The 25,000-nt window shown below is 48.6% G+C and overlaps 1 protein-coding gene across 1 annotated transcript in view; it reads left to right on the forward strand.

The window, feature by feature from the left end:
- LOC311351708 (CUB and sushi domain-containing protein 3-like) overlaps positions 1–25,000 on the forward strand; it is a gene marked incomplete at its 5' end in the record, with an annotated part of 223,472 nt that overhangs the window by 144,672 nt on the left and 53,800 nt on the right. Inside the window, 10 exons of the mRNA XM_084471868.1 lie at positions 185–301; positions 1,954–2,163; positions 3,506–3,694; positions 4,877–5,054; positions 8,289–8,434; positions 9,315–9,395; positions 12,469–12,582; positions 18,636–18,824; positions 19,485–19,631; positions 22,381–22,569. Of these exons, the coding sequence (XP_084327994.1) occupies positions 185–301; positions 1,954–2,163; positions 3,506–3,694; positions 4,877–5,054; positions 8,289–8,434; positions 9,315–9,395; positions 12,469–12,582; positions 18,636–18,824; positions 19,485–19,631; positions 22,381–22,569 (1,560 nt within the window). The remainder of the gene's footprint in view (positions 1–184; positions 302–1,953; positions 2,164–3,505; positions 3,695–4,876; positions 5,055–8,288; positions 8,435–9,314; positions 9,396–12,468; positions 12,583–18,635; positions 18,825–19,484; positions 19,632–22,380; positions 22,570–25,000) is intronic.

Raw genomic sequence — 25,000 nt, forward strand, 5'->3', positions numbered from 1 at the left:
CACACACACAACCTCCAACACACTTACACTTGTTATGGCTGTTTTCTCACCGTCTCATCTCACTCCCCATGTACTTTCTCTCTGCACGTCTCTCTTCTTTTCCTTGTGCCTTTGTGTTCTTGTCCGCCTGTTGACTGGGGAGGGCAGTGACATGTTCTCCTCCCCCCTGGCCTCCCCCCTGCAGCTCAGTGCGGAGGCTCCATGACAGACTTCAGGGGCGTCATCCTCAGCCCCGGCTTCCCAGGGAACTACCAGAGCAGCCTGGACTGCAGCTGGAGGGTGCAGCTCCCCATCGGCTTCGGTCGGTCAACAGCCCTCACCCCTCACTCCGTCTCTCCATCTGTCTGTCTGGATGTCTGTGTATCTGTCTCTGTATGTCTCTCTCTCTCTCTCTCTCTCTCTCTCTCCTTCACTCTCTGTCTTTATCCTCTCTTTCCTCCCCCCCTCTATCTCCCTTACTCTCTCTCTAGCTATATCTATCTAGTTCTCTCTATCTCTCTCTCGCTTTCCCTCTTTTTCTCTTAACCCCCCCTCTTTCTCTCATCTCTCTCTCTCTCTCTCTCTCTATCTCTCTCTTTCTGTCTCTCTCTGTCTCTCTTTCTTTTTCTCTCTCTCTCTCTCTCTCTCTCTCTCTCTCTCTCTCTCTCTCTCTCTCTCTCTCTACTGCAGTCACCTCAGTGTTTTTTCTGCTCGTCCTCATTCTCCTCTCTGCTCCTCTATTCCACGGTGTGTGTGTGTGTGTGTGTGTGTGTGTGTTTGTGTTGTGTCTTGTGTGTGTGTTTATTTTCCACCCCCCCCCCCCCCCCCCCCCTCTCCGCTCCTCGCTCCCTTCACTTAGCGTTCTCTAATTCCTACCGTTGTCGTGGTTATAAGACGTTTTGTCTTTGTGGCTGTGGAGCACAGCCAAAACAAAACGACGTTGTGTACTCTCCCTCAATCCTCATCTCTCCTTCTATAGCAACCCCCCTCCCTCCCCCTCAGTCACACAGTGTGTGTGTGTTTGTTGGTCTGTTGGTTGTTGTTTGTTGGTTTTTGTTGGTGTTTGTCGGTCGGTGTGTGTTGATATTTGTCAGTGTTTTCTGGTTTGTGTTTCTTGGTGTTTGTTTGTTGATGTTTGTAGTTGTGTTTCTGTGTTCATTGTCATTTGTCTGTGTGTGTCTGTGTTTGTTGATGTTTGTTGATGTTTGTAGTTGTGTGTCTGTGTTTGTTGATGTTTATAGTTGTGTGTCTGTGTTTGTTGATGTTTGTAGCTGTGTGTCTGTGTTTGTTGATGTTTGTAGTTGTGCGTCTGTGTTTGTTGATGTTTGTAGTTGTGTGTCTGTGTTTGTTAATGTTTGTAGTCGTGTGTCTGTGTTTGTTGATGTTTGTTGATGTTTGTAGTTGTGTGTCTGTGTTTGTTGATGTTTGTAGCTGTGTGTCTGTGTTTGTTGATGTTTGTAGTTGTGTGTCTGTGTTTGTTGATGTTTGTAGTCGTGTGTCTGTGTTTGTTGATGTTTGTAGTTGTGTGTCTGTGTTTGTTGATGTTTGTAGTTGTGTGTCTGTGTTTGTTGATGGTTGTAGCTGTGTGTCTGTGTTTGTTGATGTTTGTAGTCGTGTGTCTGTGTTTGTTGATGTTTGTAGCTGTGTGTCTGTGTTTGTTGATGTTTGTAGTCGTGTGTCTGTGTTTGTTGATGTTTGTTGATGTTTGTAGTCGTGTGTCTGTTTGTTGATGTTTGTTGATGTTTGTAGTTGTGTGTCTGTATTTGTTGATGTTTGTTGATGTTTGTAGTCGTGTGTCTGTGTTTGTTGATGTTTGTTGATGTTTGTAGTTGCGTGTCTGTGTTTGTTGATGTTTGTAGTTGTGCGTCTGTGTTTGTTGATGTTTGTTGATGTTTGTAGTTGTGTGTCTGTGCTCTGTATCCTCTTACCCCCGTGCCTCCCCCCCTCCCCCCCCCCCTCTCCCCTCCCCTCCAGGCATCCACATGCAGTTCCTGAACTTCTCCACCGAGGCGGTGCACGACTACCTGGAGGTGCGCAGCGGCAGCCTGGACGCCGGCGCGGCCGTGGACCGCTTCAGCGGCGGCGCCGTGCCCGACGCGCTCTTCAGCACCACCCACGAGACCACCATGTTCTTCCACAGCGACTACTCCCAGAACAAGCCCGGCTTCCACATCGTCTACCAGGGTAAAGAGGCTCGGCAGTGTGTGTGTGTGTGTGTGTCTGTCTCGGTCTCCGTCTCTGTCTGTCTGTATGTATGTGTAGTGTATGTGTGTGTGTGTGTGTGTGCGCGTGTGTGTGTGTATCTGTGTGTGCGTGGTATCTGTGTGTGCGTGTCTGTGTATGTACCTGTGTCTGTGTGTGTGTGTGTGTGTGTTGTGTGTGTCTGTCTGTGCAATGTGACGTGTGTGTGTGTGTGTGTGTGTGTGTGTATCTGTGTGTGCGTGTCTGTGTATGTACCTGTGTGTGTCTGTGTGTCTGTGTGTGTGTGTGTGTGTTGTGTGTGTCTGTGCAATGTGACGTGTGTATGTGTGTGTGTGTGTGTGTGTGTGTGTCTGTATGTGTTATGTGATGTGTCTGTGTGTCTGTGATATGTGTGTGTGTTATGTGTGTGTGTGTGTGTGTGTTTTTGTTGTATGTGTGTGTTTGTGTCTCTGGGCAGGTTGTTATGTCACAGTCACTTTGAGCCACTCGATAAAAGCCTCTATAGAAGGCGGTCCGGGGCGGTTGTACGGGTGGACTTCATTGGCCCGCGGCCTTGTGCATCGTATCGAGTGGACTGTAGCGTTGACGACGGGAAACAAGGCACCGTCTGAAAAGTGCAACTGTCAAGCTGCTCTGGTTGAGGCTCAGGGACCGTGAAATGTGTTATAATCATATAATAATAATAATAATAATAATAATAATAATAAATTTTCATATTTAGAAAACAGCCCCTATGACCACCGTGGGGAAGTTTGTCGAGTGGTAATGCAAACAATGTCGAACCACACGGACATTCATGAGTTTCTTAAATACATTGTTAACAAATTGGCTGAATGGTGTTTTTTCATGATTATTTGTACCTTCTGTAGGGATTTGTACCAAATGTCGGTAAACGTCCCTTTGTGTTGGAACCGGAGAGTCCTTGATTGCTGTTTATTTTTCATTTAGTGCCAGTTGTGGTCCAACAAGAACTGCATTTTCAATGCGCTTTGTCAAAGCGTTTTTTGTTAAGCTCTTATTTTAAAGGCAACGGAGGTTAGTTCGAGGGTACAAGTGTACAGAATCAAGGTTGTGTTTTCAATCCAAATAATAAACAACCATGCACATATCCAACGTCAATAACCAGCTTTAATACCGCCCCAGAAAAAAAGTCAAGGAACCCAAAGCCAAACCTGTGCCCTACCTTCCTTCCTTCCTCCCCCAATGCGCTCCCTGTGCCCTACCTTCCTTCCTTCCTCCCCCAATGCGCTCCCTGTGCCCTACCTTCCTTCCTTCCTCCCCCAATGCGCTCCCTGTGCCCTACCTTCCTTCCTTCCTCCCCCAGCCTACGAGCTGCAGAGGTGCCCGGACCCGCGGCCCTTCCGGAACGGCATCGTGATTGGCCGGGACTACAGCGTGGGGATGACCATCTCCTTCGAGTGCCTGCCGGGCTACACCCTGCTGGGGGAGGCGTCCCTCACCTGCCTGCACGGCGTCAGCCGCAACTGGAACCACCCCGTCCCGCGCTGCGAAGGTGATCTCTGGCCGCCTCCCGCCTCCACCTCCACTGACGGATTTGTGACGGATTTTGCTCTTTGTTTGGTCGCTGCGACTGCGCCTCACCCCTTTGTGTCTTTGACCGTCACATTTTTTTATTGACTATTTGCTAAATCTGTACGCGCTGTTATGGTAATGAATGAGTCCCACACAAAGTGTTTACCACAAATGTTTACCACAATGCCATTATGCTTCTCTCGTTCTCGCTCGCTCTCTCGCTATCGCTCTCTCTGTCGCTCTTGCTCTCGCTCCAGCTCTGTCTCTCTGTCTCTCTCTGTCTCTCTCTCTCTCTCTCTCTCTCGCTCTCTGTCTCTCTGTCTCTCTGTCTCTCTCTCTCTCTCTCTCTCTCTCTCTCTCTCTCTCTCTCTCTCTCTCTCTCTCTCTCTCTCTCTCTCGCTCTCTCTCTCTTTTTTTTAAATTTGAGAGTAAACACTTAGACGGTGTTCAGAGAATGAAGGTCTTATTCTCCGGCCATGACAGAGTGTTCAGTTGAACCCAGCAGAACGGCACTCTATGATCTGCTCCGTTCGCTAGGTGGTTGTTTGGGAAACTTAGGAGAGACCATGAGCAATGTCAGTTAATATTAATATTTATATATATATATATATATATATATATTATTGAGTTTGAGGCCAGCCAGCTCCTGACCACAACCAGCGAGGCTTTGTGGACGTCAACATGTTCCCTCGGACATGGTTACGAAAGCAAGCGCTTTAGTGTCAGGTCCGCTCAGGATTATCCAAGAAGTCCATGCCCCTCAGAAACCGTCCCCTTCAGTCATCTGATACACACACAGACATACACACACACGCGCACACACACGCGCGCACACACACACACACACACACACACACACACATACACAAACACAAACACAAACACACACATACACCCAACATGCGACAACGTGCAGTTATGGATCTTTTCATAATCATAAATATACAGCACATGGTATGCTATTGCAGCGTGTGAACAATGAAGATGTGACAGTGTGCGATATTCAATGTCCGTCAGGCCCCCGGTGGTGTTATTTGAGATTGACAGTGATAGAGAGCGTGTGAGTGACTTGAAAGGGGGCACTTGCTGCCAATTGAAACACGCGTGATGACTGACAGTAACACCTAAAACCTGTCCTTTCCTCCTCCTCGCCTCCGTGCAGCGCTCTGTGGCGGGAACATCACGTCCATGAACGGCACCATCTATTCCCCGGCGCACCCGGGAGAGTACCCCAACTTCCAGGACTGCATGTGGATGGTGCGCGTCCCCCCGGGTTACGGCATCTACATCAACTTCTCCGTCATCAACACCGAGCCCATCTACGACTACATCACCGTGTGGTGAGCAGCCCCGCCCCCCCCCCTGTCTCCGTCTGTCCGTCTGTGTGTCTGTGTGTCTGTCTGACTGTCTGTCTGTCTGACTGTCTGACTGTGTGTCTGGATGTCTGTGTGTCTGTCTGTCTCTTACTCTCTCTCTCTCTCTCGGTCTGTCTGTCTGTCTGTGTGTCTGTCTCTCTCTCTCTCTCTCTCTCTCTCTCTCTCTCTTTCTCTATTGGTCTGTCTGTCTGTGTGTGTGTCTGTCTGTGTGTCTGTGTGTCTGTGTGTCTGTCTGTCTGTGTGTCTGTGTGTCTGTCTGTCTGTGTGTCTGTGTGTCTGTGTGTCTGTGTGTCTGACTGTGTGTCTGTCTGTCTGTCTGTGTCTGTCTGTGTGTCTGTCTGTCTGTGTGTCTGTCTGTGTGTCTGTGTGTCTGTCTGTGTGTCTGTGTGTCTGTCTGTCTGTGTGTGTGTCTGTCTGTCTGTCTGTGTCTGTCTGTGTGTCTGTCTGTCTGTGTGTCTGTCTGTGTGTCTGTGTGTCTGTCTGTGTGTCTGTGTGTCTGTCTGTGTGTCTGTGTGTCTGTCTGTGTGTCTGTGTGTCTGTCTGTCTGTCTGTCTGTGTGCGTGAGCCGGGCCCAGCTACGACCACGTCAGTGTGTTGTGCGCTCCCCCCTCCCCCCCCCGAGCTGACGAGGAATCCTGTACACACGCTATACACGCCCTATACCCGCTACCGCTGCGTATCCCGGCAACACGAGGAGAGATGGGGCCGCGCTCGCCCGGGAGAGAGGAGAGAGAGAGTTTAGTGCAGTACCAGACGACAGAAACGCGCGGTGTGACACGCGACAACAAGCACAGCGGCGTTGTTGTTCGACGTTAAGTAGAACACAAACACGCAGTTCAAGTGTCAGAGCACCGCGTCACGTCTCTTAACAGGTGTCAAACTGTGGATGTCACGGGGGGGGGGTTCATGTTCCTTTCTGCTTTCTATCAAAAAATATAAATAATAACTTGTTTTCATAAAGGCTGGGTTGCATCTCGGCTCCTCTCAAGACTCGGGGGGGGGGGGGGGGGGGGGGGGGTCGGGTGGAGATGTATTCCAAACAGGGATGAGTGGTTGGAGCGCCACTGCTTCCCCTCGCAATTGCCGCACAGTCCCACACAGACGCGGGCGTTAATGAGCGCCCGTAATGAGATTTAGTCAGTGTTAGTTTGTGAGGTATGGTTGATGTTCAGTTTTACAGACCGATGGACTCAATCCTCCCGTTTTTTTACGGCTGACAATTGCGAGGCAGCAAATGAACTTGTATTCCCGGGAGGACGCCCGCTCGCTGGCAACTGCCAACAGCCGCCGTGGCGCGGCGACGCCCGACAAATAAAACAATCCCTCTTTTATCACCGCGGAGGTCCGCGTTCTCGTCCCGGCACTCACCATCGCACGCCCCAACTCGACGCGTGCTTGGGAAAACCCTACGCTTCTCTTTTTTTAACACCCCTTGCAAAAATCTAACCGTTACAGACACCGGGGTTTATATATCGACTCTGTAATCACGGTACTGATCCATGTGTCGTTCCCGTTGAAATGCGGTTGTCGCTCTCTTTTCAACAGGACGAATCGGTTGCAGGGGCTCATACAGAGCAGGGGGTCTCTCTGTCGCGGGCCCCTGGATCCGTAGCGAGCCCCGCCCCCGATCGGTCGTCGTTGTTGCGTATGTTTCCGTGCAGGTCCTCGGCCACGAGCGTGTCACCAGGAAATTTGATATTGACCATTTTTTTTTACCTTGTGTGTCTCACGGCCTTAAATAGACTTTAAATAGCTTTTTCTCATACATATTTCTCTTTTATCCGACTAATAACCGTAGCCGTGTCCAAGGCTCTGCTTTCACCACGGTGGAAGTAGCATCTAACTGCGTACGGCTTAGTTTAATCGGAAACCCTTTGAACTACACGCCGACTGACATTTACCTCCTGCATTCGCTTGGGAATGCGAGTTATGTCACGGGGCGCGCCGGCCACTCCACAGCTGCGGTATCCCCCCCCCCCCCCCCCCCCCCACCACCCCCCGTGTCTCCAAGCGGCAAAACAAGCCCCCGAAACGGAGTCGGCGTTTATGCCTCGGCAACAAAAGCACCACCTTGTTCCCGTTCTATATTTACTATGAAGAAATGTGTTCTGAAAAGCCTTTATTTTGCCGAACAAAACACAAAATCTCTCGCTCTCGCTGTCGTTCCACCCTCTGTGGTTGCATGCGCCGCTGGCAGGGCTCCTAGCCCTCCCTAAAGGGGGGAGATGGGAGAGCAGAGGCCCAACGCTGCCTGGGGAAGGGGAGCAGGGTTAGGGGGGGGGAGGGGGGGGGGACCCTTGCGTCGGAGCGCTTGTGGTCTCATGGTCGTTGCAGGTCTCTCGCAGGTTGTAGCCCTCACACTCACCTAGCACGGAAGCGCTGGAGCCGAAGTCTCCTCTCAACAGCCAGGCCGGGGGGGTCTCTGTGTACTCCCCCCCCCCCCCCCCCCCCCGACCTGGCCCCCCACGTGCCCCTAGACCGATCGCTCGGAAAAGGAAACCCTGATGGGGTTCACAGAGTGCACACATCAGAAGAGTATTAGCTGTGTGGAGACGTGAATGCGGGAGGTTTGCTATGATTGATGCCGTTGAGAGATCCTGTAATGTCTCAACGTGCCTTTCTTTGTGTCCTGCCGTCTCTTGGGCTAATATTCACACGGCGGATGTTTGATTGCTTTGATTAATGTCCAAAATGAGGTCTGATATTCTGAGAGAATATCGCTCAGAGGCTGAAATGACCCCCGGCGTTCTTTGATCTCCACTAAATAACTAAGTAAGTGACATTAGGCAAGATGGTTTCTAATGTCTCGCTCTCACGCTCTGCTTCTCTATCTCTCTCTCGCTCTCGCTCTGTGTGTCTCTCTCCCTCTCTATCTCACTCTCTCTGCTTCTCACTCTCTCACTCTCTCTGCTTCTCTCTCTCTCTCTCTCTCTCTCGCTCTGTGTGTCTCTCTCCCTCTCTATCTCACTCTCTCTGCTTCTCTTTCTCTCTCTCTCTCGCTCTCTCTCTCTCTGCGTGTCTCTCTCCCTCTCTATCTCACTCTCTCTGCTTCTCTCTCTCTCTCTCTCTCTCTCTCTCTCTCTCTCTCTCTGCGTGTCTCTCTCCCTCTCTATCTCACTCTCTCTGCTTCTCTCTCTCTCTCTCTCTCTCTCTCTCTCTCTCTCTCTCTCTCTCTCTCTCTCTGCTCTGCTTCTGCAGGGACGGCCCTGACCAGGCCTCGCCCCAGATTGGCCAGTTCAGCGGGAACTCTGCCCAGGAGGGCGTGTCCACCACCGCCAACCAGATCCTCATCAAGTTCCACAGTGACTTCAGCACCAGCGGGTTCTTCGTGCTGTGTTACCATGGTAATTCCTCCCCGCACCCCGCACCCCGCACCCACCCTTCTTCCCCTTCTTCACTCCTGCAAAAATAACTACAAACACACACGTGCGCACACAGACACGCACGCACGCACAAGCGCACGCACACACACATGCACGCACACACACACACACACATGCACACGCACACACACACCTTCCTCCCAATCCCCGTCCCCGTCATGGCATCGGCAAATTGCGATAATGGTAGTTATTCATTTGATCCGGGCGCCCAAACCAGGGTCTCCCGCGGCGATGAGTGGGTGCTCATGGTGAGCGCGGGGCGGACAAGAAACTCTTCAGGCGCCCGTTCACTTCCTGTTTACTTCGGTTTTGCCTTCCTTTCTCCTCGGGTCCCTCTGCCGCATTGTGCTATTTCTTTTCTGTTATTTATCTCGTCGGAGCTGTTATTCCGCTCCTTATCTTGTCGGGCCGCACTCCTCTCCCCTCTAATGATGAATGATGAATGGCTTCCGATGGCCGTTCTCTGGCCGTGCTATTAAAGGAGGGAGGAGGGGGAGAAGAGAGGGCAGCAGCAGCACTGATGAATGATTAAAGGGTACCTGATAGTGGTTGAATTACCAATGATCCTTTAATTACCCCGCTGCCGTAATAGACGGCAATTTATAGTCTAATCTAGTTCTAGTCTGATGGGCATGGAGGGAAAGAAGCTGGGGGGGCTGAGTGTGAAAATGAATTCACAGATACACACAACGAGCTCACCCACACACACATACAACAGCCGGTGCGGTCCGGTAACACCGTCTCTCGCACACACACACACACACACAGGCGATGTGTTTTCATGTGATCACACGTGGCCTGATTGCCATGTCTCTCGCTGTGCGTTCTCTCTTCCCCACAGCGTACCAGCTGAGAATATGTCAACCGCCAGCCCCTGTGGTCAACGCCAACATCCTGGCCGACAACGAGGAGTTTGAGATAGGTTTGTCATTTTGTTTCGTTGTTTTCTTTTGTGTCGGGATCAAAGATGTGATGGCGGTTCTCCGGCACCATATACATATGGGTGGAAATGTGACCTCCAGCCATGGTTTGAGCGATGGACAACTGTGATGGACAATTAGAAAAACTAGACACAAATTTAACACAACACCCCAAAAGATATAACAAAGATCTGCTCAAAATTAAAGTTATACATTTCAATGGAAAAAATAGCAAATGCTAAATACATTATCAACCTAGTATTCACAATGTTGTCAATCACAGTAGCATTGTACTAGCAAAATAAGTAAAAAAGCACAAAACTATATATTTTTTTATTAAATCCAGGTATAAATTAGTAGAAAGACTTATTTTTCCTTTGTCAACATTCTGTGAATGACTTCTAATTACGCTACGAGGACCAATCAGCGAGGCCGGGGGTGCGTGGACCAACCCCTACGATCGGGGGGTCTTTCCGAGGGGGGGGGGGGGGCGTTTATTAGCTGACTCTGAGATGTGTATCGGGACACAGGATACGTGGCAGGAAGTGGGAACGCGAGCGCCAGCATTCCGCGCCGGATAAGGAGACGCAAGCGGCCACATTCGCAAGAGATAAAAAAGAGACGCGAGATGAAATGGCCACCACCAAGGCACGCGCCCGCGAAGCGGTGGTGAGCCTGCGGTAGCGCAGAGCTGCCGTCCAAACCCAGCCTCCGCAGATAGCAGCGCTACGCTCGGAGCGAACGAGATCACTCAAGATAGCGCTAATGTGAAATATAACTGTGCTCTGTCTGTGTAAATTATGTACGCTACAGTGTATGACGCAGGCAAATGTATTATTCAGCGTGGATTTGTCGTCGGCGCGGATATGATGGTGTGCATTCTGGCGCTCTAAAACAACTACAGTACATGTCTCTCAAACCGATCATTCACGTTAAACGATAGTATGCACTATCGAGCAAAACACAATAAGTGTGAGTGGTGTTGTGTCGGACGCACAACACCACACGGAATAATCAAGCGGTTCTCCACTGCTTGATTCTTTATTATTCGTTCTTTCGTATATTTATGTCATTTAAAAGGTTTATTTCATTGTCTGCATTATTATTAGTAGTATCATGGTCTACCTTATCTACTAAGCCTTAACTACAGCCGTTCTGTCTGGGACGTATTCTCTACTTAAAATTGCGTAATTGCGTAACTGATAGGTCTGTGTGACTTGATAAATACATCTTTCAAATGCAAGACTCAGTTTGAGATTACACAAATGTCTTCTCTAAACCAATCTAAAATGAGTCTGCATATTGCAAGACATATTGCAGCATACCACCTGCAAAAAAAAAAAAAGAAAAAAGAAAATACATCAAAAGAAGATAAAAAGCGCACCACACCATGCGCTGTCATGCTCGGATGCGGAAATAGACATCGTCGGAGGAGTCCTCACTGGGGTGCCCCCGGAACGGGTGTAGCATGGAAGCACTGGTAGACACATAGGAGTCACACCTTCACAGTTTGTAGCCCTTGTACGCAGGGGTGGGTGCACACGGTATATCAATGTACCTTTCTTGACAGTGGTCTGAGGCGATAGTGCGTGTGATCACTTGATACATCCCTACTGTTATATGTGATGTTTTTATTTTACGTTGTTAGATCCTGTTTTTAGATCCTCACTGATCCAATGTTGTAGTTCTTTGAAGTTGGTCGACGGATGCTAAGCCGTCTTTCACCTCACTGTGATTGTGTATTCATTCCTTTGTAAATCCACGTTGTCGTTCCATTTACAGCTGTTGTGTTGCTTTGAAAGGGAGTGACAGTATTATATATTCATTGGGCCATATGCTGCAACAGTCACCTTCGTCTGTCTGTTCACCCGCTTCTTACACGTGCACGCCCTCACACGCACAGGCAAGCACACGCACAAACACACTCTCACACACACACACACACACACACACACACATTTATCTGTTTACATTTGCGTTGTGTTGTTGTTGTCTTTCCAGGTTTGGCCTTGTCACTCCATTTTGTGGTCCTCCTTCTCGTTTCGTTCCTCCTCTCCTCGCCCCGTGGTGGTGTTTTGATCATGTTCGGTGGACTCTGCTCACCCCTGTCCCTTCCATAATACATTGTGTGTTGCTTTAGAGATATGACTAATGAGGTCTCTGCAGAGGAGGGGGGGCTGTTGTGATGGCTGAGCGGGGTTGGGTAGGTTTGCTGGACGACGGCGATGCCAAACCAGCGTCTGGTCTTTTGAATGGAAAGTGTTGTTGCATGCCTGTGCCGGTGTGTGTCAGATGCTGGCCTGTGACCGTCCAGATGTCCACAGCTGTCCACAGGCTGGGATGTGTTCAAGATATTTTCTAAAGAGTCTTATTAATGCAGTGCTTATGCTAACTATGGGAATATAATTCCAAATGGGAAAACACTTTGATAATTGTATCAAGTCCTTATACTGATTAGGCCATAACTAACATTTTCTCTTTTTGTGTTTGTGTTTGTGTGTGTGTCTGTGTGTGCCTGTTTGTGCCGGTGATTGTGTGTGTGTGTGTGTGTGTGTGTGTGTGTGTGTGTGTGTGTGTGTGTGTGTGTGTGTGTGTGTGTGAGTGTGCTTGCATGTGACTGATTGCATGTGTGTGTGTGGCTGTGTTTGCGTGTGCACTTGTTTTGTGTGTGTGTCTGTGTGTGCCTGTTTGTGCCGGTGATTGTGTGTGTGTGTGTGTGTGTGTGTGTGTGTGTGAGTGTGCTTGCATGTGACTGTGATTGCATGTGTGTGTGTGGCTGTGTTTGTGTGTGCACTTGTTTTGTGTGTGTGTGTGTGTGCCTGTGTATCTGCGCATGTGTGTGCGAATGTTGTGTGTGTGTGTGTGTGTGTGTGTGTGTGTGTGTGTGTGTGTGTGTGTGTGTGTGGTTGCATGCCTGTGCCTCTGCATGTGTGTGTGTGTGTGTTTGCACCTATGTGTGTGTTCGCCTGTGTATGTGTGTTTGCCTGTGTGTGTGCGCTTGTGTGTGTGTGCTTGTGTGCGTGTGGCTGCGTGCGTACGTGCCTGTGCATCTGCGTGTGTCTAAATGATCTCCAGGGGACATTATCCGCTACTCATGCCTGCCAGGGTTCACTCTGGTGGGCAGTGAGATTCTGACCTGCCGGCTCGGAGAGAGGTTGCAGATGGATGGACCTCCACCCATCTGCCAAGGTTGGCCTGCGTGTATATCTGTGTGGCTGTGTCTGTGCGTGCGTGTGTGTGTGTGTGTGTGTGTGTGTGTCTTTGTGCGTTTGTGTGTGTCTGTGTGTCTGTGTGTGTGTGTGTGTGTGTGTGTGTGTGTGAGAGAGAAAGTAAGTAAATGTTTGTGTCGATATATTATGTTCCCACCCCCTCCTCTCACTCACTCACTCACTGTCTCTCTCTCTCACACACACACACACACACAAACACACAAACACACACACACACACACACACACACACACACACACACACACAAACTCCATAAGCACCTGCCTGTGTGTTTCTTGGCATGCGTAGACATGACAGCATGTGTCCGAAGCCAATCTGTGGCGGTCGGTCACGGGCAGCCGGGGCACCCGTTCTCGATGCATCATTTACCAGACCGCGAGCGGGCTCCAAGCAGGGGCCCCGCCGGCTCCCCGTTCTAATTGATCACTGGGCCCCTCACATCCGGGCCCCCATAAGCCGGACTCTCAGGATCATTCCGTAGGAGGCTGGGTTTGTTTGTGTCGTTTTTTCCTTTTTTTTTTTTTTTCCATTAGTCGTTACAGTGCATCACTTACTCCCGAGTTTGTTGTGAAAAGTAAACGCGGCGGTTGTCATGTTGTCCTTCGATCAGGCCCTTTTATCACCGACGTCACTGACAGAATACTCTCCCCTGCCTTTATTGTTCGTGTTCAAGGTTTGCTTTTCTTCCCTTTTGTTGACGTCTCCTCTGATGAGGAACACGGCAAAATTACCAAAGAGTTTTTCAGCACTACAGTGCTGAAAAACTGTTGCATTCTCATTATGTTTGTTGTATTACTTTATTATTAATACAAATGTCAATCTGCGGAAGTGTACTCAAGGCCAGCTGTGCTGGTCCAAAAACATATTTTGATCAAAGATTTCACACATCACTACATGTTGTGTACAAACCTATGATGTTCCTTCTATTCAGTAAATCCACTGCCGTGAATATGATTGTTTTTAAAAGGCTGCAAATAGCGTTGAATATATTAAGGCCGTGATGCGACATTGGCAGCTCTCCGTTTTGCAGTGTGCTCAAGGGGAGGTTTAATAAAATCTCAGGTGAATAAAATGTGTCAGCAGGAGCAGTATAATTGGCAGTACAGTTAATCTTCACCTTAGCCAATCTTGCTTTGTAATTCCGGCTGTATTGTAGGTTTTGTGTGTCTCACAGTATTTCAACATGACATTTAGAGACGGCTCTGGAAAGCTGGGTGGGGTAGGGGGCTCGGTTCTGAGAGGAGAACCATAGGGGTAGGGCTTTGAGCCGTTTAACGGTAATAATGGGTGGTAATGTGCATGCTCACGACGCATTTAATATCCCAGAGGATCAATCATACCGTTGATCGTTTTTTGTTCTAAATACGCAATCTTAAAGAAGTACGAAGCCATTTCACATTTTAATTTTGATTTAATAAGCAAACTTGACAGGCTGGTTCGCCCACACCGGGCTCGGGTGAAAAACCCATTTCCATTTTTCTCTCTGTATTGAACTGGCAGATTGGTAGGATTTGCTCCTCTGATTATCTTAGAAGGCTTCATTGTGCGTCCATCGATCAACCGATTGGCTATTGACCAAAGTCTACGGGCGATTATTCAACGCCGCTGCTGCAATGTTTCATTTTTCAGTTTCAGACACAGGCACACGGTTCTGTTCACGCGTGCACTCGGATCGGCATGTTGGGGTGAAGATAAACCTAATCTGGGCTGAGTGGCTCCACACGCGTGTGGACGGGCTGCTGCAGCGCCGTGTGATATGTAGCAGTGCGATGAAAGTGCCACTGAAGTTGTTAATAGGATTTCCGCTCGGATCGAGGTGGATTTCTGTGCTCAGCGTTAGGCACCGCTCGACATTGTTAGGATACTATTTTAGAAATATACCCCTGGCAGTTTCGAGGATCACTTTGCTATTGTTCTTTTCTTTTTTTTTTTCTCTTTTGCTATTGCTATTTTTTGCCTCATCTCCAGCAAATAGAATTGCTTACCAAGGGGCCTAAGGTCTTCATTTTCCCAGCTGCTTTATTCTACAGCAGCCACGGTTTGCATGTAAAGCTAATTGTGGACCGGAGAAAATACTCTTCTCGCCACTTAATTCCCACCTTTTGTTTTTCATCAGCTTCACCAGTTCGTGCAGGTAATTGTGTCTCATGCTTGCGTGATAATACCATGTATGTGTGTACACAAGCATGCATGCACGCACAGCGGCACACACACACACACACACACGCAAACCCACAGGCGTGCACAAATACACATGCATTCACACAATGCACACACACTTGCATATGCACACACACATACACACACACAAGCGCACGCGTGCGCATAAACACACTTACACGCATACACAAACACACACCCATATACACACACACACACACACACGCATACATACACACACACACACACACACACGCACACGCACACACATGCATACACACCTGTTAAAGGATTACTTTACAAAAGCTAAAGCGATCCATGGATGTTAAGGAACAATTCCCCCCGGGTAGCTGCCGGATCTTCTTTTGCTGTCCGCTCATTTATGTTCCCCCACCGTCTTACCTCCTACCTCAGTACCTACTACGCCCCCCAACCCCCGCTGCCATCCCTCCACCTGCCCGTTTTTCTGCCTCCTCTCTCCTGTAACCCCAGTGTTCATGACAAACACGCACAATCGGGAGAAAAGGTAGCTTTGGATTAAGGTTAGAGCCTCCACTAAGCAGAACGACGATTGGCTGACGCACGTGTGGTTGGGCCCTCCTCTGTTGTTGCATCGGGGTGGCAGACTCTGTAGAGCGAAAGCCGTTTTTTTTTTTTCCCATGATTCCGCCTCACTTCTAGTTTAAAGAACCTTTTTTCCTCTTTGAAAATCCACAAGAAACGGAATGCCAAGTGGAATGCTTGCATTACGGTGGTTAATGTGCAGCATACGCTGTGATGATGATGATGGTGATATGAGTATATATTATGATATTATGTTGAAATATATGTGTATATTTGTATATATATTTGTATATATGTGTGTTTATATATATAGGTATATATATGAATTTATACAATTTATTTGTGTATATATGTGTGTGTGTGTATATGTGTATATATATATATATATATATATATATATATATATATATATATATATATGGTTAACAAAGTGGTTATGGACCCAAATATTGTTTGGTGCCTTCATGTTGAAACCCCGAAAATCCAGGAGAGCTACTTTTATACCATATGTGTGTGTGTGTGTGTGTGTGTGTGTGTGTGTGTGTGTGTGTGTGTGTGTGTGTGTGTGTGTGTGTGTGTGTGTGTGTGTGTGTGTGTGTGTGTCTGTGTGTGTGCATTTTTACATTGAAAGTATTGACAGTTTTATGTGTACATGGCCAAGTGTTGAAGGGCGATAGCTGTAATAATATATGGTTTAACAGTTGCTCCTCTGGATTGTCAGATTCAACATGAAGTCACCCAACAATATTTAGCCTCCATAACCACTGTGCTTTAAAATCTCCATCACATGAGTACACATATTGCTTTACCCGCGCCTGGATCCTCAAAGACGTCTAAAGATCCCCCAAAGCCCTTTTAAACCGCCAGCCTCATGTCTCGCAGTAAGACGCAGATTGTTTTCCTGCAACACTATATTATTCAAGATTATGGCGCCGCTGTGTCAATGCAAGTTAAACACTAGCATCCGCCGTGCATATTTAGCTCTCGGAGAGCCCTTTGTCATTTCATTTTAGTGCCCCATTCTGAGTCAAAATGTGTACATTATGTCAAGTGTGTTGACTCATGTGGTATTAAAACCCCCCCAGAGGCATAATACGAGTGTATTATGAGTATAAAAGGCACAATCTGGACAGTGTGTGTACCGCACTCAAAGTTGCTTGACAGCGCAGCCTTCACAAACACTCAAACAAGGACTAGCGAAGAAAACGCGGCCGTTTCTTCATCTCTGACGCACTCGGTACGAAACCAAGACGACACGCCGATGAATTGGGCAGCAAAAACACAATGGAACTGATAAAACAAGTGGCTCAGGAGAGAGAGCTGGTTGGCTCGTAACCGGAAGGTTGCTAGTTCGATCCCCGGCTCCTCCTAGCTGAGCGTTGAAGTCTCCCTGAGAAAGACACTGCTCCCGACAAGCCCTGCATGGTTGTCACCACCGTCTGGTGTGTCAATGTGTGCATGAATGGGTGAATGTTAGAGAATATTGTAAAGATACAATATTGTCAAGTGCTTCGAGTGGCCACTGGTTAGAAAAAGCGATCTAAAAATGCAGTCCGTTTACCATTCACAGCGGACAATAAAATTATTTACAATAGCTTCGGCTGAGTGAATAAAGTGCAGGAGGGGAGGGGGAGGTGGTAAGAATAATGTTGGAGTTTCGCGGAATAGCCGTTTCACCGTGAAGGTCGTGACACCACTGGATCGATCGGCCATCTCACGAGCATGCGTGTGGTAGAGAGAGAAGCGATGTATTCAGTCAGGCTTCACCAGAGGAGTGGAGGGTAACGGTCTATTTAGATAAATGAGCGGGGAGCAAAGGTTCACTTCGACGTGGTGCGTATCAACTCCGGCGTCTTGCTTACCTTTTCTCTTAAAAAGTTCCCCCGGACGCACCGATGGCAGCGCTAATTCATCAAGGCATTAGCAACACTGTCAGTGAAGCATTGTACATGGTAGCATAATTATTGCTAACGACTTGCTAATCTATAACGTTCTAATTAAATGCCCGTTTCTTTCGCTGAGTGTGTCACTGCTGCTGCTGCTGCTGCTGGTGCTGGTGGTGGTGGTGCTCGTAGTTTGACAGCAGAATGAAGTTCTGGTGCTTATACAGGTCACCTCCCCTCGGCGCCTCAAATATATGCATGCGGGAGAACTTACCCCACATGCGTCCGCTCTCCTGCCTGTTCGGGGGGGAACAAGCTAAATATTCAAAGCGCGCCCGTTCTCAGAGGTGCTAGTTAAGAAGGCTGACCCTGCCCCCGTTCCCTCATCCCCGGGGGGAGAAATGGTATCCTCCCGGGATTAATGGGCCGCGTTCACATTCCCACATCATTCCAGTGGCCATTAAGTTGTTTTTTTTCCCCTAGTCGTTAGCAACCCAGCCCACATCAATACACTCCCGGCATATAGCGCTTTTCTTTAACCTTTTCTAGGTGTCATGTTTGTTAAGAAGCGGTCCTGCTTTTTTTTTTTCCCCCGATCACGACTACAGAAAGGCGAGACGAGAACCTTTCTATGATCATTATCGGCCGCGTGCCGGCGAGATGAGCGGCTCTCACACATCACGGGCAAAACATGCTCCAGACGCTAACCCTGTGTTCCTCAAGGACACACAATCCCTCGCTTATTCATACATTGTTTTGTACAAAGCTACCTGTCACGCAAGCCTTGGAAGGATCGTTTGATTGATGGATATCAGGGGATCGTCGTGACAACCACAGACGGAGCAGTTTAGCCCTGAGGGGCAACAGGAGGCGGGCTGGCGGGCTGCTATGTAATTGCTTCAGGACTAGTTATTTCAATAAAATCTCCAAACTCGCTATGGGCCCCATTTTGTCATTCTCTTCTCCCCTCTTCTCCTCTCTAAATGAGTTCTCCCCCCCTCTCTCTCTCTCTCTCTCTCTCTCTCTCTCTCACTTGTGCTCTGCCCTCCATAACCCATCCCTCATCTCTTCCCTCATGTTCCCCCCTTTCTCTGCTTCATCACCTCTGTCTCTCACCTACCCTGTACATCTTCCCCTTGTGTCATCTCTCTTCCTCCCCTCCGCTCATCTCTCTCTTTCTCCCCTCTCTCGCTCCACGACCCCCCCCCCCCTCCCCCGTTTTCCTGCTTTTTTGATTGCCTCCTTCAACCGTCCTTGCACTCTTTCCCCTCTCCTCATTTATTTATTTATTTATGTATTTATTTATTGATGTATTTGCTTTGCCTCGCTTGTTGTTCTCCGCCATCACTCTCATCCTCTGCTCTTCTTCTTCTTCTTCTTCTTCTTCTTCTTCTCCAAACACCAGTCCAGTGCCCGGCCCACGAGGTCCGCTTCGACTCCACAGGGGTCATCCTGAGCCCCGGCTTCCCTGACAGCTACCCCAACCTCCAGATGTGCTCCTGGCTCATCAACGTGGAGAAGGGCTACAACATCACGCTGCACTTTGAACTCTTCCAGACGGAGAAGGAGTTTGACATCCTGGAGGTCTTCGATGGTGCGTTCAGCCGGGAGGCGCCGTGAGCCTGCCTCGGTTGGGATGGAGGGAGGGAGGGAGGGAGGGAGAGAGAGAGAGAGAGAGGGAGGGAGGGAGAGAGAGAGGGAGAGAGAGAGGGAGGGAGGGAGGGAGAGAGAGAGGGAGGGAGAGAGGGGGTGTTTCTTTTTCTGAGAGTACTTTTTAAGGTTCTTTCTATTGTATTTTTCTGCTACGGGGGCTTCGGATTCAGGTTGTTTTGGTGAAAGAAAATTATTAAAAATAAAATAGAGAGTCTATTTCTTGGCTCTTCCTCAGTTGGCATCGCATCTGATACGTTTTTTTTTCCTTCCTGGAAACGGTTCCCAAGAAATTTCGATTTTGGAGCTAAATGATTGATTTCATCAACTGATATTTTCAGCTCAAAAGGGGAAAGTCGATCCACCTATCCTTCACAAAGACCCTTTTATATCCTAGCATCCCCGTCTCGGTGCATCGGGGGAATCCTCAGCAGTTGCCAAGTGCAGCTTTTCCTTTTCCACGCCAAGATTTGGAAATCCTTCATGTGAACGGCCTTTTTCTCTCTGCTTGTGTGTACGTGTACTCTGTGTGTGTGTGTGTGTGTGTGTCTGTGTGTGTGTGTGTGTGTGTGTCTGTGTGTGTGTGTGTGTGTGTGCTCCTCAGGCCCCAACATCAACAGCCAGAGCCTGGCGTCGCTGAGCGGGGACGTGGACACGCCCTTCAACCTGACCACCACGGGCCACCAGCTGCTGCTTCGCTGGGCGTCCGACCACGGCACCAACCGCCGTGGGTTCCGCATCAGATACGTGGGTGAGTATCAAAGTATGTATCCTGTTCACAATCTTTTCCCTCTTTTCTCTTTTCACGTTTTTTTTTTTTTTTTGTTGCAAAAATGTCAGTGTGTCTTTATTTTTCTGTCGTCGCATTTTTTTTTTTTTTCACACTTGAGGAAGGGGGGAGAAAAGGGGTCAAAGGTCGTGACGCGGGGGGAGAAGGCGTGGGAGAGGCGTAGGAGTCGTTGTGTTACGTTTAATCTTGACGTTGTTATTTCAGAGTGCTTTACTTTATTTATTTTTACTGATGTATTATTCATTAGTTGAAAAAAAACAAAAAACGGACAACATGAATCTTTGTCCGTAGGTCCATAATGAGGAATGTTACAATTGCCCCGGGTTAAAATTCTGGATCAAAATTTGTGTATGTGTATGCACAATTCCAAAATAAGTGCTATAATTCTGTGTGTGTGTGTGTGTGTGTGTGTGTGTGTGTGTGTGTGTGTGTGTGCATGGCTGGTTTAAGCAGCCCCACTTAGTCCGAGCCAGAATGATTGGACTCTGGGGCAGGGTGAGGCTGCACAGGTTAAACCAACCACTATCCACAAACACACACTAACACATTCATTCTTTACTTATCATTTCCATTTACAGTACACCATTAAGGGCTGCTTTCACAGCTATAGTTCGGTTGATTAGATACATTGTTACACTTTGACCCTGGTGCTGTTTGGTGTCACACTGCAATATTTAATCATGGAGGATACGAAAATGTGTAAACACTAAGTCGTGATTTGGTTCGAAAAGTTTGTCTGAATTTAGGTTGACGTCTTCCAAAAAAACACAGAAGCCTTTATCGCCTCGCTCTTGCAATATAGTATATATATAGTCATGGGCAGGCTGGATGTTAAGCTGCAGTGATGGCGTCTCTCTGGATGCTAGACCAGTGTTCACACTACGAGCAGCACATTCAGCTTAAACACCAATCCAGACATCATCAAAAGTGCATCTCAAACAACGAGTTGATTCTTGTAATACAAAGCCATCCAGCTGCGCTGCCGTGGTACATTTGCACTTACATTCAGGGCATTTAGCAGACGCTTTTATCCAAAGCGACTACTACAATAAGGTAGACTGTATTTAGGTTTGTTTCCTGTAGTTGGCCGGAATCACATTCTCACCTAAAACGAAAACTGAACCTAAGTTTACTTAGAAGCCATTTTGGAATCGATTGTTTGATACTCACCAGAGTTCGATTGAGCGGTCAACAACACCCCAAACAAACAGTACCACCAGGGGGAAACGTTCTGTCTTTTCATTAAATGGATTAAACAGAACCGCTCTGGTGTGAAAACAGCCCAACAGTATGTGCATGCAGGTTTTTTATTTAAACATTGTTTTTCTTTGCCTCATTCCGAAAAAAGGTTGTTCACTTGGTAATTGGCTCTAAAGCAAGCAGTGCAGAAACAGAGCATCAGGGGGGATCCTCTCCCCCTCAGAGAGCATGCATACCAATGCACCAAAACAAAAGGGGCCTCCGTCCTTTATGTGTAAACTCGCCATAATATTTAATCCGAGGAGGCCTTCGTCGTGAGAGGTAGTTGACGTGACGGATTTTGTAAGCGAACCCCTGCTCTCTCTGGCTGACTTAATTCACTTGAGCGGGGAGACAACCTCAGCCTTGACCTTGGGGTGTTCCTCTGTGACTTAAACGCCCGTACTCATGTCCAGTCATGCTGATACTAAAATAACTTTTGATGGAATTCATGTACGCTGTGTCACCACCTCTCCCCTGGCGCTGTGTAGTGCATGGGTTCTGAAAATCAAATCGAATCTGGTCTTTGTGTGTGTGTGTGTGTGTGTGTGTGTGTGTGTGTGTGTGTGTACGTTCTTTACATTGAAAGGAAGAGCTGTTGACGTTTGTGTCCAAGGCCAAGTGACGGGTGCTAGCTGTAATAATATATATGCAGCATCGATTGTGTATCTCTTGCATACATAAAGTAGTTCTCACTCTACCCTATAGGATTGTGTGTACGTTTCTGATAAAGACATTGAATTGTATATGAATAGAAAGTGAGTTTAAGTGGGAGGACAGGCTGTGATCGTTTACAGACATATGGACACCGAGATCTGTACGATTTGCAGTAAAGGAGCAAACCAACAGCTAAGACTTATTGTAAGATACTGCAAGATACTGTAAATGCCCATATGGCATTCAGCTGTTAGCCGTTTGCTCTCTACGCTGTATTTTTTACTATCGCAAGTTGTACGTTGATTTGAGGCCTCAATCTCAATTTAATTCTCCCACCGTCCAAGAGTGCCGGTTGAAATCAATGTGCGGTAACGCTCACAGACCTTGTACATGCTTTACATCGGGCTTGTGTAACGCTCTCTCTCTTTTTTCTTCTTGTGCTCTCCTGTGATCCTCACACATTTTCCTCCATCTCTGCGCAAATTTCCCTCCAATTCTCCATCACTCTCTCCCGTCCCATACCTTCTATCATCCACCCCACTACCCCCGCTCGTCCTTCCACCCCCTCTCTCTCACCCTTCCATCCGTACCCTCTTCCATCCATCCATCCATCTCATTCCTCCGTCCGTCCCTCTGATCCCTTTCATCCCTCTCATCCCTCCCTCTGTCTAACTATCCCTCCCTCACTCCCTCCATCCCTCCCCCCCTCCATCTAACTAACCATCTCTCCCCTCTCATCCCTCCCTCCCTCCCTCCCTCCCTCCATACCCACCCTATCCCTCCACCCCCCCCCCCCCCCCCCCCCCCCCTGCAGCCATGTACTGCAGCACCCCGGACTCCCCTCAGCATGGCTTTGTGCTGAGCCAGACGGGGGGCCACCTGAACAGCGTGGTGCGCTGGGCCTGCGACCGCGGCTACAAGCTGATCGGGAAGGCCTCGGCCGTGTGCCGGAGCACCCCCTACAACTACTACGCCTGGGACAGCCCGGTGCCCGCCTGCCAAGGTGAGGCCCCCCGCGCCTCCCCGTTCAAATGAAACCGGCCTTCGTTCATTTTACATTTAGTCGAGATAAAATGTCACGTGTTAATGTCACTGTAAAATACGCATTTGTTTTCATATATACTGTTTACATATTTTTGTTCGCGTTCTACGCTATGTTCAATTAAATTCAAACGCTAACACACACATACACACACAAACGCAAACAACACACAGCCTTCAATCAGATATGTAAATACAGAAAACCAAATCACAATTAAGAAAACCCACACGACTTAATTATCACATTAACATTTGAAAGAAGGCGGCTCACGAACTGTGCACCCTTAGCCGTAACACGACCGCCACGCAGATAGCGAGCTCAGTAGTGCGGTTCACTTTCAATGCGCAACCACTGGATCGCACCACAACAAAACAAATGGAATGTGTTCACTGCTTTGAACGTTTCCAACCCGTTGCTTTATTACTTCCCACTGGGCGAGCTCAACACTTGGCATGCAACGCAGCCTACTTGTACGGAAGATTATGAAGGGCTCAGTGGGATGGCACGCCTAGTATTGTAAGCAGACGCTACTGAATGATTGTCTAGCCGGCGCGCTGTCAGGTGGAAAGGAAACTGAAATCAATCAGCCTCCCCCCACCATCTTTCCCATCTCGTCCACTCCTTGGAATTACTCTGGCTAACTCGCCATTAGCATGTGGCGTCTGTATTCCTGTTGGGTTTCACTCGGCTAATTAGCTTTGCGATGGCACGTGAGCGTGCGCTCGTGTGAGCTTACATGCTCTCTCACCCTGGGGGCTAATGCCAGCAGCTGTTGAACTTCCAGGGGCTTTCGGTCTGGCACGGGCCAGGGCGAGAAACCCATTTTTCTGATTTTCAGTTATTTAAAAGGCTTAAATCCTTTGATACAGCTTGTTTTGCAAATTGGACATAAGTCTTAAGGTTAAACGTGAAGTAAAATGAACAAAATGGGGTAAGGTAAGCGCAATCGGTTGCATTCTACGCAAGCGCTGATCGAGCTCTGTGCGGCTTTTGGTTCCTTCATTTCGTTCTAGATTGGGTTAGATGTCGACTGTCAGTAGTCCTCGAGGTCGAAGGTTGATTTACGGCAGTGATCAGCTCCCCTCGTCGTTATCCCAAGGTTAATGTTACACTGATAGCGATCATTTTCATGACAAAGACATCTGAACAAAATCTCTTCTGCTGAGTGAGTGAGTTGACTAGGGGTCATTGGAATAAGGGCGTATTGTTGACGTATCCATGTTGACATTATAATATGGGCTGACCTAACACAGGTCATTAACAGGTGAATTAACACGTGAATGTGTAGGTTAATGTATCTCAAGCACAGGAATGTGCAGGAGGATTTGATTACACGTCACATGACACGCGCCTCCCTGCTTACAACCGTTACTTTACTACCTTACTACCTTACTACCTTACTACCGTTGTTCTGTCACTTAATTGGCAGGTTTGGTGATGTGTTTTCTGGAATAGCGTGTGTTTATCGGGTTGACTGCCTGAGGCAGCCAAACCCGGGGTGAGGCAACTCCCTCCCTCCCTCCCTCCCCACGAGCAATCTTAATTCATCGAGGTTAGTGGGGGTGAGTGCTCACCGAGTTACCGAGTAATTACTGAACGCTTAGTCTCCCACGCTGGTGTTTTTGTTGTTTTTGTTTTGTTTTTAGAATCATTACATTGCAGACCCTCTGTTCCTCTGAGATGGGAAGCGTTTGTGAATCATTATTCCATCATCCACCTCCAGGATTGGCTGGATAGGGTGTGGGTGTGTGTTTACGTGTGTGTGTGTGTGTGTGTGTGTGTGTGTGTGTGTGTGTGTGTGTGTGCCTGTTTGCATGTGACTGTGTGTGTGTGTGTGTGTGTGTGTGCCTGTTTGCATGTGACTGTGTGTGTGTGTGTGTGTGTGTGTACCACGGTGTGTGTGTGTGTGTGTGTGTGTGTGTGTGTGCCGGTGCACGTACATGTCTGTGTGTGTGTGCGTGCGTGCGTTTCTGCGCGCGCCGGATGTCAGTGCGTGAGCGTGGACGGTGCCTGGGCGTGCGTGCCTCCGGAGACGGTACAAATCTGCGCTGGTGGCGTCGCCGAGCCTTACAAGCTCTGACAGCGTGTGTGTGTGTGTCGTGTTGCTGGCCTAATGAGGGATGAGGCCAGCCTCGTCTAGCGGCCCCCCTGTACCGACGGACCCACGGAGGAGTGCCCTGAGACCGCCTGAGGGGAGGAGGCCCCCTGCGGTGGTAGCGGGCGCGGGGCTCCGTGTTTGCGCACAGGAACACTGTGGGCAGGCCGTCCGCTGGCGGGCCACCCCGCATCTGCACGACAAGGTGGCTGAAGGAAATGATTGAGTGTACTATGAACTAACTGCTCTGCGTGTGCGCGCGCGCGTGTGTGTGTGTGTGTGTGTGTGTGTGTGTGT

This window comes from Micromesistius poutassou (genome assembly GCF_964030765.1).
Source record: "Micromesistius poutassou genome assembly, chromosome: 8".
Classification (NCBI taxonomy): Eukaryota; Metazoa; Chordata; class Actinopteri; order Gadiformes; family Gadidae; genus Micromesistius; species Micromesistius poutassou.